The sequence below is a fragment of the Acartia tonsa genome, chromosome 9, assembly GCF_053477335.1.
Source record: "Acartia tonsa isolate MP-2025a chromosome 9, ASM5347733v1, whole genome shotgun sequence".
Taxonomy (NCBI): Eukaryota; Metazoa; Arthropoda; class Copepoda; order Calanoida; family Acartiidae; genus Acartia; species Acartia tonsa.
Genome location: NC_137268.1, coordinates 1724132 through 1742610, shown reverse-complemented (window position 1 = coordinate 1742610; position 18479 = coordinate 1724132). Strand labels below are relative to the sequence as shown.

General features: G+C 32.8%; 1 protein-coding gene across 1 annotated transcript in view; it reads right to left on the bottom strand.

Moving 5' to 3' along the window:
* The window catches only part of LOC145327988 (voltage-dependent calcium channel type A subunit alpha-1-like), a 186549-nt gene that overhangs the window by 7173 nt on the left and 160897 nt on the right, over positions 1-18479 (bottom strand). Inside the window, exons 37-48 of the mRNA XM_080171515.1 lie at positions 17607-17696; positions 16394-16461; positions 16118-16210; positions 15419-15481; positions 15075-15123; positions 14350-14551; positions 11461-11530; positions 10818-10930; positions 9306-9463; positions 8469-8563; positions 5395-5473; positions 3308-3442 (exon numbers count right to left, since the gene is read on the bottom strand). Of these exons, the coding sequence (XP_080027641.1) occupies positions 3308-3442; positions 5395-5473; positions 8469-8563; positions 9306-9463; positions 10818-10930; positions 11461-11530; positions 14350-14551; positions 15075-15123; positions 15419-15481; positions 16118-16210; positions 16394-16461; positions 17607-17696 (1215 nt within the window). The remainder of the gene's footprint in view (positions 1-3307; positions 3443-5394; positions 5474-8468; positions 8564-9305; positions 9464-10817; positions 10931-11460; positions 11531-14349; positions 14552-15074; positions 15124-15418; positions 15482-16117; positions 16211-16393; positions 16462-17606; positions 17697-18479) is intronic.

The following is an 18479-nucleotide window of genomic DNA, read 5'->3' as shown; positions in this document are numbered from 1 at the left end:
CCAACCAATCAAAATTCAATATAAGCACCCCAAAGTTATTAAGCAAAGAATAAGTATTATAAAACTTTAGGGAGTAGTTTAATAAATAGCCCAATGTCCCCTCCCTCTCTGAGCATAAGGCATTTAAATGATTATAATTATACCTGAAATGTCTGGCTTCAATTAAATTTAAATACTGACATAGAAGCTTTTCGTAGGGACATTAGTGTAAAGATTTTATGTATATAAAAAAGTACTCTATCGTTAAAATGTATTGGTAATAAATTTAAGCTCCGCTATGCAAGAGATTATAACAAAGAACAAAGGATACAAGCAGGGAGGGAGGGGACATTGGGCTGTTTATTACACTAGTCCCCAAAGTTTTATAATAACGTTTCCTTATCCCTATGATTAACAACTTTAGGGACTTTATTAAACTTTAATTGGTTGGTTCATAAAGTTGAGTGTCCAAACGATTCAACTACAACTGTATTCTCCAGAAGGGGTAATTTTGTGCATCATCATTGGGGATGTACATCAATTTATTGGCTATTAACTTATCCCTTTATATCCGTGTATACAAGATAGATTATGTTCAAAAGAAACTTATCTTCATCATATAACATAAATGATTATATCAAGGTCAAATGATTATTCTTTATCCCGATTTGTAAAAAGACATTGAATATCATAACCTTGCGGATAAGGGCTAATAAAAAGAAGCTGCTTTTTAAAAAAGAACACAATTCTTTATATTGTAATTCGTTTTAGACACATTTTAAATATTTTTTACAACTATATAACAAATTCATTCAAGATTCTTTTTATAGAATTTAAACTACTCTAATATGAAATTTTTCTGTCTGTTAAGTCTATGCACAATCCAAACTTTTCCTCTTTATCTACAAATGGGGTAGTTTTGTCAGTCATCATTGGGTATTTAAATCAAATTATCATCCATTGTCTTACCCCTTTAGATCTCTGAAGTCAATGGAGGTGTGACCTGGTCTAGTTGCAACAATTAAAGACCTACATTTAAATTACAAAACATGGACTAAATAAGACAATTCCAATAGATCTTGATTGATTTGTTCAATTTAGCCTACAGAAGGGGTAATTTTGCTGATAATCAATGAGTATCTACATAAATTTCTTCTAAATTGTCTTATCCTTTTGGATACCTAAAGTCAATAGAGGTGTGACCTGGTCTAGTTGCAACAATTAAAGACCTATATTTAAATTAGAAAACATGGACTAAATTATTTAGACAATTCCATGAATAGGGGCATTTGGGATCTAGTGCAGTTCACGGTAAAAAGTAACATATTATCTACTAAAATCTAGGAGTTTTTAGGGGTGTTAGCTGCCAAACGGCGGAACATGTTCTAATCCAGTTAATATTAATAGGTTTGGAAGCCATACTTGAATATACTTTAAACATCAATAATAATAATTGTACACTTGGGTAGTAGAAGTAGGACGCAAATTATATTTGTTATTAGGTGTAATATCCCTGTCTTTAGCTTTAATTCTGTCCTAAATTAAATTGCAATCCCATATCTGTATGTTAATGCAAATAACAATATTTGAAACAATTTAGTCAACATGATGTTAAACACAAAGACACAATGGATACATTTTCAGGGACAGATATATGGAATCTGAAGAAAATCTAAACCCTTTCTTGATTCAACTTTTTTATCTTCATAAATGTAATCTACTACATACTATTATGTGCAGAAAAAAAAGTAATTTTTGCGAGTGAAGATCCTTTTATTCTCATGGAACAGTTGCTTTTGATTTAGTAGGTCTTCAATTTTTAAATTCATTTAATTTGATATATAACTTCAGCTTCTATGTAAGGTATGAATTAAAAGATTCAATGCTTTGTTGTGTGCTTTAATAGTTATTTCTCGCATCGTATTATAAACAGCTTTCCGCGGATATAGAATGTACAATTATAAGATTAAAACCAGTTTTTTAGCCCCGAAGTGCCGAAGGCACCGGCTAAAAAAACTGGTTTTAATCTTATGATTGTACATTTTTATATTCGTAGAAAACCGTTTATAATACGATGCTAGACATAGTTTTTTAGTATAGATGAGGACCGGTTCCCATCCACCGGATTCGAATGAATACGAGAAAATAAATTATCCATACAGAGGAGGGATGTGATAGATTAATGATTAGTTTGATATATTTTGGTGATAATTCCCTGTACCAATGAGCATCCAGAATATAATTTACTTGGTCCGTCGTTCTGTCAGTTAGGCTTCAACAGACAGAGCAGTGATATTTATTTATTTCATATAATATTTTCGTGAAGTATAATAGTTATTTCTTTCATCGTATTATAAACCGCTTTCGGCACCTCGGGGCTAAAAAAACTAGTTTTAATCTTATGATTGTACATTTCTATATTCGTAGAAAACTGGATATAATACGATGCTAGACATAGTTTTTTCGTATGGATGAGAACCGGTTCCTATCCACCGGATTCGAATGAATACGAGAAATTAAATTATTGCATATGATTTTTTTTTAATGGCAACAGAACATTTTCTCTATAACTTTCTAAAATGTACATGTGTCCATCAAATATTTTTCTGCTTCGTTACATACTATTGTTTAGAAAATATATATCCATATCCCTTGTTTAAAAAAAAAATAATGCGCCAAATGAAAAGTTTGTGTAGCGGGGGGGACAAAAAAAGTGACAAGTAAAAACCTTTCAATTCGTGACAAAACTAGACAAAAATGTATATTGTACAGTCCATGTAAAGGCGTAAATTAGGCAAAATATTAAAACTAAATAATACTAGCGGCTACTTAAACAAAAGAGTAAATAAAATTTTTACTTTGGAAGGTAATTGTTTCTAGGGGATTTAGGTGGATGGTACCCTCCCCAAAAATAGTTATAAACCTTTTCAAGATCTATAAGAAGCTATACTTTTAAGGAGAATCATATCGATTCAGCTGTTAGCAAGATCCTTTGGTACACATAGACAGACACAGATCATCCTATTACTTTTGTCCATGGATAATTCAATTAAATGTGGGCAAATTAATTAGGAAAAAAATCACGAAACCTGAAACGTGATTTTTAGCCAAATTAGTAGATACAGCTCAGAATTTAAGAGGACTATTTATCTGCCCCCAAATATTGTGTTAGATTTATTTCGCTTGTTGGCAATACCTACTTCTTGTGTTTTTTTTGTGTGTGTTAAATGTATTTAAATTATCAAATAAACTTAAATTGAGACAATTTGCAATTGTTGTATCTTTTTTTATGGTAACCTAACCCTGCGGGGCTGATAACCCAAATTACCTGCCACTCGGATCAAAATCTGCCCATGCAGTGATGAACTCTCCCAGATGATGAGATCCCAGTATACTGGAGTCACGGGTCAAGTAGTCAAAATTGTCCATAATCACAGCCACGAACAGGTTAAGCATGATGAAACTGAAAAAAATGTAGATAATCTTATTTTGAAAACAGTTTTTTGCAAGGTTTGAAATTCTTCATAGGGCCTTCAAAGTACTCTGATAAGCAAGACGAAGCCCAATCTGTCCTACTTTTGATTCCCGTGACGTCATAAAAATGAGAGATTATCCATCTCTTTTTTATGGGTTTTATTTTTCACTTCTCCTCTCATCTCCCTCATTTTTATGACGTCACAGGAATCAAAAGTAGGACAGTTTGGGATTCGTCCTAAGCAATGATAACTCTTTTCTCTTATCTTAAAATAAATTGAAAAAGGTGGGGGTAGTTTTTTTTTATGTTTACTATTTTAAATCAGGTTAGGTTAGGTTGGGTTATATATTGGATAATGGAGAGCCATCCATGTTAAGAGCACCGCAGTTATTTACACCGTAGGATTAGTGCCTCCGACAGGGGTTGGGCATTGAGAAAAAAATTGTTCTCTTTTTTGCAATTCATTTAAAAAATAGGGGTCGTGCAATTTAATCAGTTTTTTTATCATTTTATTTGCCTATCTATATCACTTAACTTGTTACAAATAATTGTAACAATAATTAAAATTAATGAAAATATAATTTTATTGCTTGCATATTTATGCCTATAAAGCGAGTAATATATGCATAACTTTAAAAGAGTAATAAATGAAAATAAATAGTTTTAATTGTGAAGAAATATGGCTTGACGCAATCTCTGCATTATGAAACCTTTCAAACTAAAACTTGCGCAATTTATAAAAGCGTCAATTCAACCCTCCCCAATTAAAAAAAACTTCTAGAGTATTAATTTGGTTTTTAATTTTAATAGAATCATTCCCATATCAATTACATAATTATATCGTACTCAAACATTTAGAAGATAAAAATAAAAGGTCAAAAGCTGTTTTTATTTCAAAAAGTTTAAGTTCTTAAAATAATAATTGGTAAAATAATCTCCAAAAAAATTTAGCAAAAACTCAAGAAACCCAAAAAATGAGAGTGGAAGTTTGAAGTGAATGGGAAAATATTATGACATTGTTGCATTAATAAAGGTGCAAAGTTTGGTTCTGCCATTAGATTTTAATAATTGTGGAACGTTTAGCACCATTTCAATTTGATACCTATGTACACCCTACAGATTTCACAACAATGACAAATTGAGATTCGACTTCTCTATTTAGCTCTATGTTAACCCTTAACAGTCGGGCCCCTTGCCGCACCTTAATCTCTCATTATCTCATTTCCTTTTATCTTAGTTCCTCTTAGAAATAGAGGGCTAACATTTTTTGTGCAAGTCCCCTGTTAGATAATGAATTTCCGACCTCAAGTAAGTCAAAGTCAATTTTCGCTTCCTTCACCCTTTTATTTAACAACCTTTATTTTTAGGTCCTTTTACTTAAAAATTTCAATCGGCTGTAATTTTCTTATTTTTGAAGCTATAAGAATTTTTTTTGCAGAAAATGTTTATCTTCATGCAAATTTTATAAAATATAAATTTCATCGGCCGCAGCTGTACTTGGCAGCTGCCAGCCGCCGCAGTCGGCGGTCGGCGGGAAAACGGCGGCGGATCTTTATGAAATTTAAGTACATTATGTAGACATCTAAGAAAAGCTTAAGTTTACAATTTGAAGTCAAAAATTGCCCCCTAACAAACTAATATTAATCTTTTTATGTATATGAATCTCTGTTATTGTTTATACCTGCATAAAAATATGAATAAAACAAAATATAGATAGGTCAAATATTATGAAATTTAAATACATTATGTAGACATGTAACAAACTAATATTACAGACTCTATGTATATGAATCTCTGTGATTATTACCTGCATAAAAAATATGAATGAAACAAAATATGGATAGGTCAAATATTATTTTGAATATTTACGTGGATATTTTAACCCCCTAACTAACTAATATTACAGACTCTATGTATATATGAATCTCTGATATTATTACCTGCATAAAAATATGAATGAAACAAAATATAGATAGGTCATGTTGGAGCCACAGGTCTGATCAGGATCCAGCAGTTCGCCTGAAATAATTATAATTAAAGCCAGATTCATTTTGTCAGGGGTCTATTTTTCCATAGGGGAGGGAGGGGACAATGAGCTGTTTATTATACTAGTCCCCAAAGTATAGTAACGTTTTCTTATTCAACAACTTTGGGGACTTTTATTAACGGTTTGTTCATTAAGTTGAGTGCCAAACGTTTCAACCACTAATTGTAATCTACATAAGGAATAATTTTGTGTATGATCATTGGTGATGTACATAAATTTATCGGCCATTGTCTTATCCCTTTAGATCCTTGGGTATCTTATCAAAAGTTATCAAGTTGTTGCTGTTTTGAGAATAGTCATTCTCCTTACTATCCTTTAACTATTACGGTCACGCATCTGACATAACAGTGGTAACATCAAGTATACCCATAGACATTCAAGATGGGTGGTAATGGGGAGTTCCCCCCCTCCCCCCACTCAAACTTAAAAACCACTCTTAAAACATTATATTACACCTCTCAAACCTTTGAAACCCCTCATTTTACCCCCCTCAAAATAAAAAAGCTTGGACATCCCAGAAGTAAACTTATAGAAAATCTAATTGACCGTCGAGCTACTATAAAAAAAGCATTCTATAAATCATCCAGAGATTACAAGCAATCAAAGCCCAATACCTTGCATATGTTGTCTTATTATTAAGGGATCTATAGGGATAAGACAATGGCCGATTATTTTATATACATCTCCAATGATAATACACATAATTACCCCTTCTGTGTATTACAATTAGTGGTTGAAAAATTACACTCAATTTAATGAACCAACCAATCAATGTTTTAGTCCCCAGAGCTGTAGAGCCAACAAAAAAGAAAACGTTATTGTAAAACTTTGGGGACTAGTATAAAAAATAGTCCAATGTCACCTCCCTTTCTGCTTATTATTGCTCAGTTTGAATGGCGGAAAAGTAAATGTTTATTCTTATTCTAAAACTAGCAAGTTGTATTGTACACCTTATGGTAAAGGTAAAGTAAACTTTTATGGTGCAATAAAATTGCAGAATATATTTTAACACACAAAAACATTTTGCATTGTGACATAGGTTGCGAACTTTTTTTATAGGGTGGGTAGCAAAAGAATACTAAATTTCATTATTTACAAGTTACTAAAAATTACTGAAAACCTAACTGTTAGGCATGTGTAAATTTGTTTGTGGCGATATCAAGAGATAAGACAATGGATGATAAATTTATGAATTTATTTATCTCCAATGATCATAAACAAAATTACCCTAGCTGTAGTTCCCAATCAAATGAAACCAACATATGTGAAATAGTTATTTATCGCATCGTGTTATAGATAGTTTTCCGCGGATATTAAAATGAAAGATTAATAAGTACAATATCCATTTGTGTTAGCCTCGAGGGGACGAACTCGAGACTAAAAAAAACTAGTTTAACCATTTTAATATTCGTGGAAAGCTGTCTATAATACAATGCACTAAATTACTATTGTACTTCTTTGTGAAACAACCTGTACCTATAAATTTTAAAACAAGAAATATGAATATATGGAAAGTTGAAAAGAAAATTACACAAGAAAAAGTTATGTTGTAGAATTTCCACAATACACATGATTCAGAGCATAGTCAGCATAAAAGGAATAAAATTTAATATAATTTCAAACTGCAGTTTTTAAAGAAAAAAAGATACATTGTTATTAATGGTTTTATTTCCCTTTCTTTCTTTCGTTTAATCTTAAAAATCTAGTTTCCTATCTTTCTCTTTCTTTTCTTCTCTACTAAATTCCTCTCTCTCTTCCTCTCTCTCAAAATGAACATCTAGTATATAATTCACTTTGTCTGTCGGTCTAACGGCCAGCTTCAATAACATACTTCAAATGATTAGTATTTTATATATGTAGGTTTCGTGAATGTCTAGAATTATCGCATATTCTATTTTTCTTTTTATGACAACTGAACAACTTCGTAGTTACTCACTATGTCCATTGATGTTTTTGTGCTTCGCTACTTATGGATGTTGTTGATTCAGAGTACAATATTATAAGCAAAGCAACTCTATAATCAAGTCCAAAAATGTAAGTATGTCCTTAAATAGTATCATTCATTTAATCAGTTTTGCAACAAATTACTTACATTTTTTCCAGACTTATGTATTAATATTCTGCTTATTCAGTTCTGACACTCTACAAGCGTTAATATCCGTTTGTCCTTCCATTTTAGAGCTTCGCTACTTTTGGATGTTGTTGAATCTTTTTATTAGACAAACATTTGTGAATATATATTATGTATAAGGGAGAGTTGATGGTATGAAAGCAGGGATATAAAGGGATAAGACAATCTTAATTAAATTAATGTACATCCCCAATGATGATAAACAAAATTAACCATTCACTAGATTACAATAATTGGTTGAAACATTTGGACACTCAACTTAATGAACCAATTATTTAAAATTCAATAAAAGTCCCCAAAGTTGTTAAGAAAACATTATTATAAAACTTTGGGGACTAGTGTAATAAACAGCCCAATGTCCCCTCAATCCCTGGTATAAATGACATCAGATTAATTAATTAGATTAACTCTGCATTATTCATATACATATATATTCACTCACTAAGAGATATGGACCTCAGTTATGTGTATAGAATAATTTCCAAAAACGGCTTTGAAACCGATTAATATCCACTGGATTAAAACCAGTTATCAGCCATACTTAAAAAGATCTAGCATCGAATTACAGACAATTTTTCATGAATATTGAAATGAAAATTATAAAGTTAATACCAATTTTTTAGGCCAGGCTTTAAAAACTGGTTTTTATCTGATAATTTTTCATTTTTATATAAATATGAAAAACGAAGGGCCGAAGGACCAGGGTAACAAAATTGGTATTAATTCGTGGAAAATGGTCTATAATACGATGCTATACATGATTTTCAGTATGGCTGAAAACTGATTATAATTCAGCGGATTATAGTCGGTTTCGAAGCCATACTGGAAACATTTACCTGTGGTTTCATTGCGTTCATACGCCCGCTCATCACAGGGTCTGCCCGCCACACCCGCCAACATGATGTCAGGCCACGCCTCCCCAGTGGCACATCTGAATAATTAGATATAATAGTTCATAAGCCCGCTCATCATAGGGTCTGCCCGCCACACCTGCCAACATGATGTCAGGCCACGCCTCCCCAGTAGCACATCTGAATAATAAGATATTATAGTTCATACGCCCTCTCATCACAGGGTCTGCCCGCCACACCCGCCAACATTATGTCAGGCCACGCCTCTCCAGTAGCACATCTGAATAATTAGATATTATAGTTCATACGCCCGCTCATCACAGGGTCTGCCCGCCACACCCGCCAACATGATGTCAGGCCACGCCTCTCCAGTAGCAAATCTGTGTTATAAGATATTTTAGTTCATATTTTTGACGATAGGTGTCTATTTTGAAAAACACGTTTACAAAGGAGTGGAGGGATTGGACGTATTTTCATAAACCATTTCTTTTGAGGGGACAACAAAAGAATATTACTTAGTGTATCTTTAATACAGAAACAAATATAAAATAACTTTAATTTTAGAAGCCTCTAGAGACCCTTAAGTCGACACTCTATTTTTAATATTATTTTAAAAAAGAAGAGGAAAAGTAATTGGAATGGGGGTCTTTTTTTTAGGGGCGATTGCTCTTGGGAGTGTGGTGGTGCCCACCCCTAAAATAGTTAAAAATCTTCCCTGGACCTAGAGAAGCTTCCCTGTAAATGAGAACCATATCAGTTCATAGGTTAGCGAGATCCTAAACTACTTACGCACAGACAAACATTCTGTTGCTTTTACTTTACCTGAATAATAGAAGTAAACTCTGGAAAATATGTCTGAAGTTGTTGTGGCGCTCAATGGCGGTGTTGGGATCCATGATGAGGGACCCAAACAACTGCATCCCAATGATGGCGTAGATAAAGAACAAAATTCCCATTAACATACATACATATGGCAAGGCCTAAAAACCAAAAAAAAAGTTAGGAACAGTCCCTTTCGTGGCAACGCCCCTTAAGGGGCGATTCGTCGTATTTTTAAAATGGCTTTTAATAGGTTATTTTAGGTTAGGTTATATTGGGTTAGGTGATTGCTATATAAGGTTAGGCAAGTGGCCCCGCTGTGTTTCTAGCCCCCCGCAGGGGCTAGAAACTGGAGAAAAGCTATTGTGAAAAAAACGACGCATCGCCCCTTAAGGAGCGTTGCCACGAAATGGACTATACCCAAAAAGTTTAGTGTCTTTAGTACAACGCTTCCCTTTAGGACGAAATAAAAAAAAACGTTATAGCCAAAAAGACTTAATATGGTTTATCGTATTCATTCGAAACCGATTAATATCCGGTAGATTAGAACCGGTTCTCATCCATACGAAAAAAACTATGTCTAGCATCGTATTATATCCGGTTTTCTACTAATATAAAATTGTACAATCATAAGATTAAAACTATTTTTTTTTCGCGCGTGCCTTTGGCATCTTAGGGCTAAATCAACTGGTGTTAATCCTAAAATTGTACATTTTATATCCGCGTAAAGCTGTTTATAATACGAGGCGATAATAACTATTTTACCAATTATAACTTTTATCTAAAATGAGTCTAAAAACTGACAAATAAGTTAATATAAACTTTCTGAAACAATTTTACTTAATATTCTTTTACTGTACTTTATTCATTTTTTTAGATAAAATAAAAAAAATGAAAAGTAAAGAAATTAATTGGCATAAAATTCTTGTCGCGTATAACTATTAGCAATGTCCGCAAAATTTCAATTAGAAGTTAATTTTGCACAAAGACTTGATAATACTGCAATATTTTATCAAAGGACATTAGGGTGTACCATTTTTTTATACCAAGAACTTATTAGAGTGTTTTAAATTACAATAATTTGTTACTTTTTGTTATAAAGCTATCAATAGCATAAAAAACCTACATGCGTATCAAAAGTTTTCTTTGCTTATTTTTTTAAAGATGTTTTATATAAAAAAAAAACAATTAAATCTATGCTAGTCAAAAATAACAAAACTTTCTAGTTTTCTGTTATTGTACAATAATATGCAAAATAGTGGCAAAATATACACTTTATTGTTGTCTATTTTATGACGTCACGAGGCAGATTTTTGAGTGATGTTCTCCCCCTACACCGAGATGCCGAAGGCAGTGGCAATAAAAACTTGTTTAAATCTTATGATTGTACTTTTTTATATTCATAGAAAACTGGATATAATACGATCCCCGACATATTTTTTCGTATGGATGAGAACCGGTTCTAATCCACCGGATATCAATCGGTTTCGAATGAATACGTGAAAAAATTGTTACCTTGAAAGACTGAATGAAAGTATAGAGTAGGATTCTGACACTGACAGATCTTCTCAGCAGCTTGATCAATCTGGCAGCTCGAAACAACCGCAAGAATCCAACATTTACAAACTAATCAAGCAGTCATAATGTTTAACATGGTTTAAAACTGTTTTAATTAAATGTTCGAGTTCTGAAATGACGTTGTACTAAATCGTTGTTCTTAAAATACCCATTGCCGTTTTTTTTCAGAGTTGCAGTTTTTAAAATTAAAATATTCAATGATTTTTTATTCCCTGTTACCAATTTTATTTTTAAAAACAAGAGAAATGGAAAAAATTAGATTATTACTGGGACGTCGAAGGAGGGGATGTCGGGGTGAAGAGTGATTACCCCAAACACTTGGAATTAACACTTGGAGGAAAGGTTCAAAGCTTTTGCTTTTTACAAATCAGGTATTTTTTTATTTCCACCCAAAATGTGGGATTTTTTCCCCTCTAAAATAAAAAAAAAAACAATTACCCAACCAATTTACGATTTTGCATTTCAACACCCCTTACTTTCAAAGATAAAATGCTTCGACGTCCTTAACATTACATAATTAAAAATGGGAAACATTGTAAAGCTTTTTCTTTGACAGTTTCTGTATCTGGTAAACATTCCTTTGTAGCATCGATGATACTACCGACCACGGTGATAAAGTCAAATGTGTTCCACTTCTCTCGAAAATAATTCTGAAAATAAATGTAGTATTAGCAAGGGATCTAAAGGGATAAGACAATGTTCGATAAATTAAGGTACATTTCCAATAATGATACACAAAATTATTCCTTTTGTATTTTACAATTAGTGGTTGAAACGTTTGGACAACCATCTTAAAGAACCAACCCATCAAAAATCAATAAAAGTCCCCAAATTTGATGAGTCAACGAATAATTGCCCTCAATATAAACTTTTGGGACTATTGTAAAAAGACATCTCAATGTCCCCTCCCTCCTAGGCATTAGTTGTGTGTTATTGGAAGCGAAACTATTTTAGAATTTAAAATATTTGTTCATCTGTCAGTTAAATAAATACAGGATTTTCTCCACTGCTTTTAAAGAAAGATGTTTGATTTTGTTTTTTTGTTTTTTTAAAATGAACGGAATTTTCTTAGATGTTGTTAATGATATCTATATAATGTTGTCTTTGATTTTTAAAGTTAAAATACAATAACAAATATCTGCTTTTAGAGACTTTTGTTTATTGGTCTATATACATTTGATTACGAGAATCTTTATTATTAAAGCTTATCTTTGAGATTAAAACCCAAAATTTAAGTTTTTTGGTTCTATTTCTAATTTAAAATTGTATTTCTTTCTGTGTTATTGTCTCCATGTTATGAACTAAATACGACAGTATGTAAGTGTTCTTTAGGTCATTTCTTTCAACATTTTAAATGAAACATAACAGTATGAGACTGGACCAAACGAAGCATAAACTTTATTGTGACTCAAAGACATAATTATTTTAGAACCGAGTATAGTTTATCCGTCCAATATCCAATACAGGCCTAATGAAGTGAGTGAATATATGTAGGACGTTTTTAAGACTTTCAATGTAACAAAAAAATATCTTATTTCATATTTATACCATTTTTTAGACCACACACCCATTTTGTCTTATTTATAAACAAATAACCTAACTATCTGATATTTAAGGATATAAAATGGTGTTTGACTATTTCAACTTTTTTTTGTAGTTTTTGGTACATTTGAAATCTAAACCATTTTATTTCTTATATTCTTTAGTTATTGAAATAAAATCATTGAAGTTGCTTCGCCTCCTCCCTCTAGAGATATTAATAAAGCTAACTTGGAATATTTGTAAGATCTTTAGCTGTTAATTTTATACCTCTTTTGATCTTTTAATAAATATTATTAAAAATATTTGTTTTAATTGTTATCAAAAGAGAAAAGAAGTGATATGTACAAATATTTCCTGTTTTTTAACCCTTTTTTTGATCTTTTAATAAATTTTCATTAAAAATTAAGGCTTATTCAAACAAATATAATGTTCTATTTATAGCTTTGTATATACAAATATCTTTATACTATATCCCCCTTTTTCCATAATTTCTCCCCATGGGGAAAAATTTTGGGTTAAAGTTGGGGAAATTGAATTGCAAAGTTGGACAGAATTGTGGAATTAGAGTAATGGCAGGAAGAAAGGATAAGCAATATCAATTTTAATAATCCTATTATATAAAGTAGTAAGGTTTTTTGTCTGTAGCTTAAGATTTCAATAACTATTAAATCCATTGTGTTGTCCATTTAAGGAAAAAATCACATAAGTCTTGGTATGGTTTTAAGCTATTTATTTTTTAGATTTCATTTAAGGAAAGCTTCACATGGGTCTTTATATGGTTTTACTCTATTTTTCTGCTTTTCTTATCACTTCGAATACAGAGCTCCTAAATGCTAGGAGCGCAACCGCTAGTACTAATATAAAAAAGGAAGTTTATAAGTCTCTTGATTAAGATCTTTAAAACAGATGAAGCAGAAGGTAAGGGCTTACAAAACTGGTATTAATTGTATGTTTTTTATCTTAATATTCTTTGAAAATTGTCTGTTATACGATGGTATAAATGATTTTTTAGTGTGGCTAAGAACTGGTTCAAATCCATCGGTTATTAATCGGCGGTTTAAAAGCCATACTGTATAATAGTTTATTCTCAGTTGCCATATCTCTGATTATGATGTGGTCTTATCAGGGCCGGGAGGGGACACTGGGCTTTAAATACCCTAGTACCCAAAGTTAATAACAGCATAAAACTTTGGGTACTTTTTGAGAAATTTGTTTCAAATGTAGTATCAAATGTTTCAACCAATAATTTTAATTTATAGATTATCTTGTTTATCATCATCGGGGGTTGCAAATCAATAATTCAATTGTCTTATCCCTAAAATCCCTGGCGCTTATATTCTATAGGGAACCTACCACAAACAGAATTACATTAAAGCTCCCCCCGGGGAGAAGAAACTTTGAAATGATGAAAAAATTGAAACCTTTGATTTATCTCTTTTCCTCTATCCAAAGCTACAAATCTAGTAGAAACCTTACATTTTAAACCTCATGTCTTTTATATGAACTTATAACTTGTCTTTAATCCAAGACTGTCAAAACTTAATAAGCAGAATATTATTTTAAAAGTAAAAACAAAACTAATTACAAACTTGATGCAAAATTGCTTTTAGGATTCTGTTTAGGGACATACTTACATTTAGGACTTGACTATAGAGATACTTTGCTTAAAATATTGTACTTTGTTTTCCTAGAAATCATTGCTCCAAAACTTGGTTAAATAAGATAATTTTATAATACACAAAGTTTAAAATTATTTGTATATCTAATATTTTGAAAAATCAAACATAATGTAACCCTTCAAAACCTAGTAAAAACAGGAATTTAATTCTGATTTTCGGCTACTGAAATCTTACTTTGTAAGATTTATAGGATCAAAGTTGCATTTAAAAATGTACCAAATCCTCCATACATACATTTCAAAATTTACCTTCGGACCAAACGATGACAACTTAAGGATACACTCAATGGTGAAGAGCAGGGTGAAGACAAGGTTGAACGCAATCAACACGTCCATGAACACCAAGGGGGCGCCCTCAAACTTGAGCATGAGCAGCAGGGTGTTCAGGATGATCAACAACAGGATGCAGTTCTCGAATGGTCCAGACGTTACCAGCCGCCAAATGTGGTATCTAAAGTTTTTAGCAGATTTTTGTATAAAAAATTTCCCAGATTTTAAAAAATCCTATTATATAATTAGAACACAGTAATAGTGTCTGACTGATTATGACGTAACAAAAAAAATTAGCCAATGAGAGGTCGTTATTGACCAATGGTAAAATCTATAGTGGCCTCTCATTGGCTAATTTTTTTTGTTACGTCATAATCAGTCAGACACTATTACTGTGTTCATATAATTATCCGAATTTCTTTCTGTGTGTGTGTGTTTTTATAGCGAAGGATCTCATAATCGATGAACTGATATGGTCCTCCTTTACAGTATAGCATCCCATGATTCCCTGGAAGGGTTATAACAATTTTGAGTGGAGGGGACCTCTTCCTTTCCAGAGGAATCGCCCAAATAAAATAATCACCCCTCGAGTTTTTTTTTTCATACATTAACTTCACAGAAGAAATGTAAGCTCTTATTCCATTTTTGGACGTACATACAAATCCGAAAATTATAGAGTCGCGGCGCTATTATAAATACTGTACCTTATGCCTGTCTGTTCTTCTGGCACATACAGCTCTATCGGCTTAGCCTATTTAACACACAAAATTTAAGCTTTAGTAGAAAGATGTCTGTTTGATTGTTAGTCAGTATTAATGTTAAATTAAAAGATTATAGGATATACGTGGATATATTGACAGGGGAAAATTTGTCGTCTATCTAGCTTGCTAATAAGGACCTCATTAATCGGTCAGTCCGTTCATCCAGTAGGAGGGAAGAGAATAGGATAAAGGAGGTGGATGGAGGGTATACTCACTTTATCAGAGTACATGAAAAACTGGGGCAACATCCAGGTAATAATATATCGATTGTTAAATTGTATGTTCCTGGATGGCAAAGTCGATGCAAGACTTTTGATTCTTGTCCATATCATCCTCTAGCTCAGCCTCGCCTAACAATTAGAAAAATTTATAGATTTTGGAATGAGGACGAATAATTGATTTATACGCCAAGGACTTTTAACAGGGACGTCCAAGCCTTTTAGTTAAAGGGGTGTAAAATGAAGGGTTTTAAAGGTTTAAAGGGATAAATCTAATGTATTTCTTAAAATCTACGATGACTATTTGGTTAAATTTTAGTGTTGCCGTTCTCAACCTTGTATTTAATCGTATTCCTTGAGTTATAGGGAAATCGCCCTAGAATGCCCCCTTTCTCCCCCCCCCCAAAAAAAAGAAATTAAAAAGAAAACTAATTGAAAGTAGTGGTTAACTCCCCCTCATGTGCCTCTAGGGGCGTAGCCGATAGTTTATATATAAAAGGCCCTAATAGAAAACAGTATCGTAGAAGGTCATTTGGGTGGCTGTGGCTGCAACCGAACCTTGCTTACAGAACATATATCTGCAAAGGATATCCAGTTCAAAGTAGGCTATGTTATCACAGCGGAAAATGTCATTTGTGACGTCATAAAAATGCGCCTAAAGAGGAAGGAAGAGAGGAAAAGTGGGAAAGGAAAACCATAAAAATGGAAAATTGACGTCTTTAATGACGTCACACATGACACTTTCCGCTGTCCCATGTTATCACTTACCTAACTCGTTGAAGGTGACGATAATCAAGGCCACAAAGATGTTGACAAAGAAGAAAGGGAAGACAATAAAGAAGACAATGTAGAAAATGGCCTAAATCCAGTTGAATACTTAAATACTATTTTGGAAAATAATTATAAATTCAAAAAAAGGAATTGAGAGTAAAATATAAAAAAAACAAGAAATCATCATAAATAAAAATCAAATTCTTTCGTAGAACTACTAAAATTGTAAACAAAATAGTTTATAATCATTTAAGTATCGAACTCGACTCTCCTGCTCTGTTCTGTACCAAGGTATGGGGCCCTCGTCCTCGTATGTTGAGGCCATGGAGTCTTGCAGAATACTGAAATATTAAGTATTCATAATAAATTGTTAGTAAGTTGTACTAATGTCTCAATTAAACCTTTATAATTATGTTTTAAGACTAATTAAACTTGACAAAATTTAGCTATACAAGTTTTGTGATAATTACAAAACCTGTCATAACTCTTCAATAGCTATGATTTCTTTAAGAAGCACTTAAAAATTTAAATTTGATTACAAACCATTTATATCTTACATTAGAAGTATATATTCTAAAGGTCCACATCTAGGTTAATCAAAAACCATCGAAGATACAAAAATGTTAGATACCTTTATGGAAGGTTCTTTAAATATTACAACCAATAATAATACTTACGCGACCCATCCCTCGCTGGTCCGAACAGCAAACAGAGTAAGCATGGCGTACACCGCGTTGTCATAGTGAAATATAGTGGAATCTATCTATCTATATACTTACGCGACCCATCCCTCGCTGGTCTGAACAGCAAACAGAGTGAGCATGGCGTACACTGCGTTGTCATAGTGGAATATAGTGGTGTATTGTGGAATCTATCTATATACTTACGCGACCCATCCTACGCTGGTCTGAACAGAAAACAGAGTGAGCATGGCGTACACTGCGTTGGACACAATAAAAACTGTTCCGTATTTGTATTAATTTTGAGGAACACGACTCCAGTTACGTCATATTTTCTTTCCCAAAAAAGGGAAGGGGGAAAGAAAAAAAAGGGAATGGGGGAAGAGAAAAGAGATGGGAGAAAAGGGGGTTTTCCCCATCTCTTTTGAAGAGATTTTCTTCCCCCCTTCCCTTTTTCGGGAAATATGACGTCACTGGAGTCGTGTTCCTCAAAATTAATACAAATTCGGGACAGTTTTTATTGTGTCACTGCGTTGTCATAGTGAAATATAGTAGAATATGTAGTGGAATCTATCTAAATACTTACGCAACCCATCCCTCGCTGGTCTGAACAGAAAATAGAGTGAGCATGGCGTACACTGCGTTGTCATAGGGGAATATAGTGGAGTATTGTGGAATCTATCTATATACTTACGCGACCCATCCCTCGCTGGTCTGAACAGCAAACAGAGTGAGCATGGCGTACAATGCGTTGTCATAGTGGAATATAGTGGAGTATAGTGGAATCTATCTATCTATATACTTACGCGACCCATCCCTCGCTGGTCTGAACAGCAAACAGAGTGAGCATGGCGTACACTGCGTTGTCATAGTGGAATGCCCGTCTAGCCCATTCCCTGAAAAAGATTAAATTTTAATCAAGATTAAGATAAAAACACACGTTTGAGGAATGTAATCGCCTAAAAACAGACATTAACTATCATCCAGAGAAAATCATACAATATTCTATTTATGCCATCCATAAAACCTATTATAAAGAGTGTTTATTAAAAGACAAGCTTCTCCCAATAATCATGTTCTTTTTGACTTCAGTTTAATTTTTCAGTCAGATACATGAAAACTTTGGATCTTGACGTTAAAGGTTTGAAAAATTGTCATTTTATTTTGAAATAAAACGGTCTTAAACACGGCTCGGCAGCTGCACCACAGCATACTGAAAGCCTCAAGAAAAAAAAAAATTTAAAAAATCAACTGGAAGTCTAATCTAAATATGGCAATTGCTCTTATACATAGATTTCTAAGTATCCAAACGGGTTTAAATTTTATTTACCTTGTATATACTACTGATGGCCCATCTGGTGTCACATAATGAAAGTATTTACCTTGTATATACTACTGGTGGTCCATCTGGTGTCACATAATGAAAGTATTTACCTTGTATATACTACTGGTGGTCCATCTGGTGTCACATAATGAAAGTATTTACCTTGTATATACTACTGGTGGTCCATCTGGTGTCACATAATGAAAGTATTTACCTTGTATATACTACTGGTGGTCCATCTGGTGTCACATAATGAAAGTATTTACCTAGTATATACTACTGGTGGTCCATCTGGTGTCACATAATGAAAGTATTTACCTTGTGTATACTACTGGTGGTCCATATGGTGTCACAT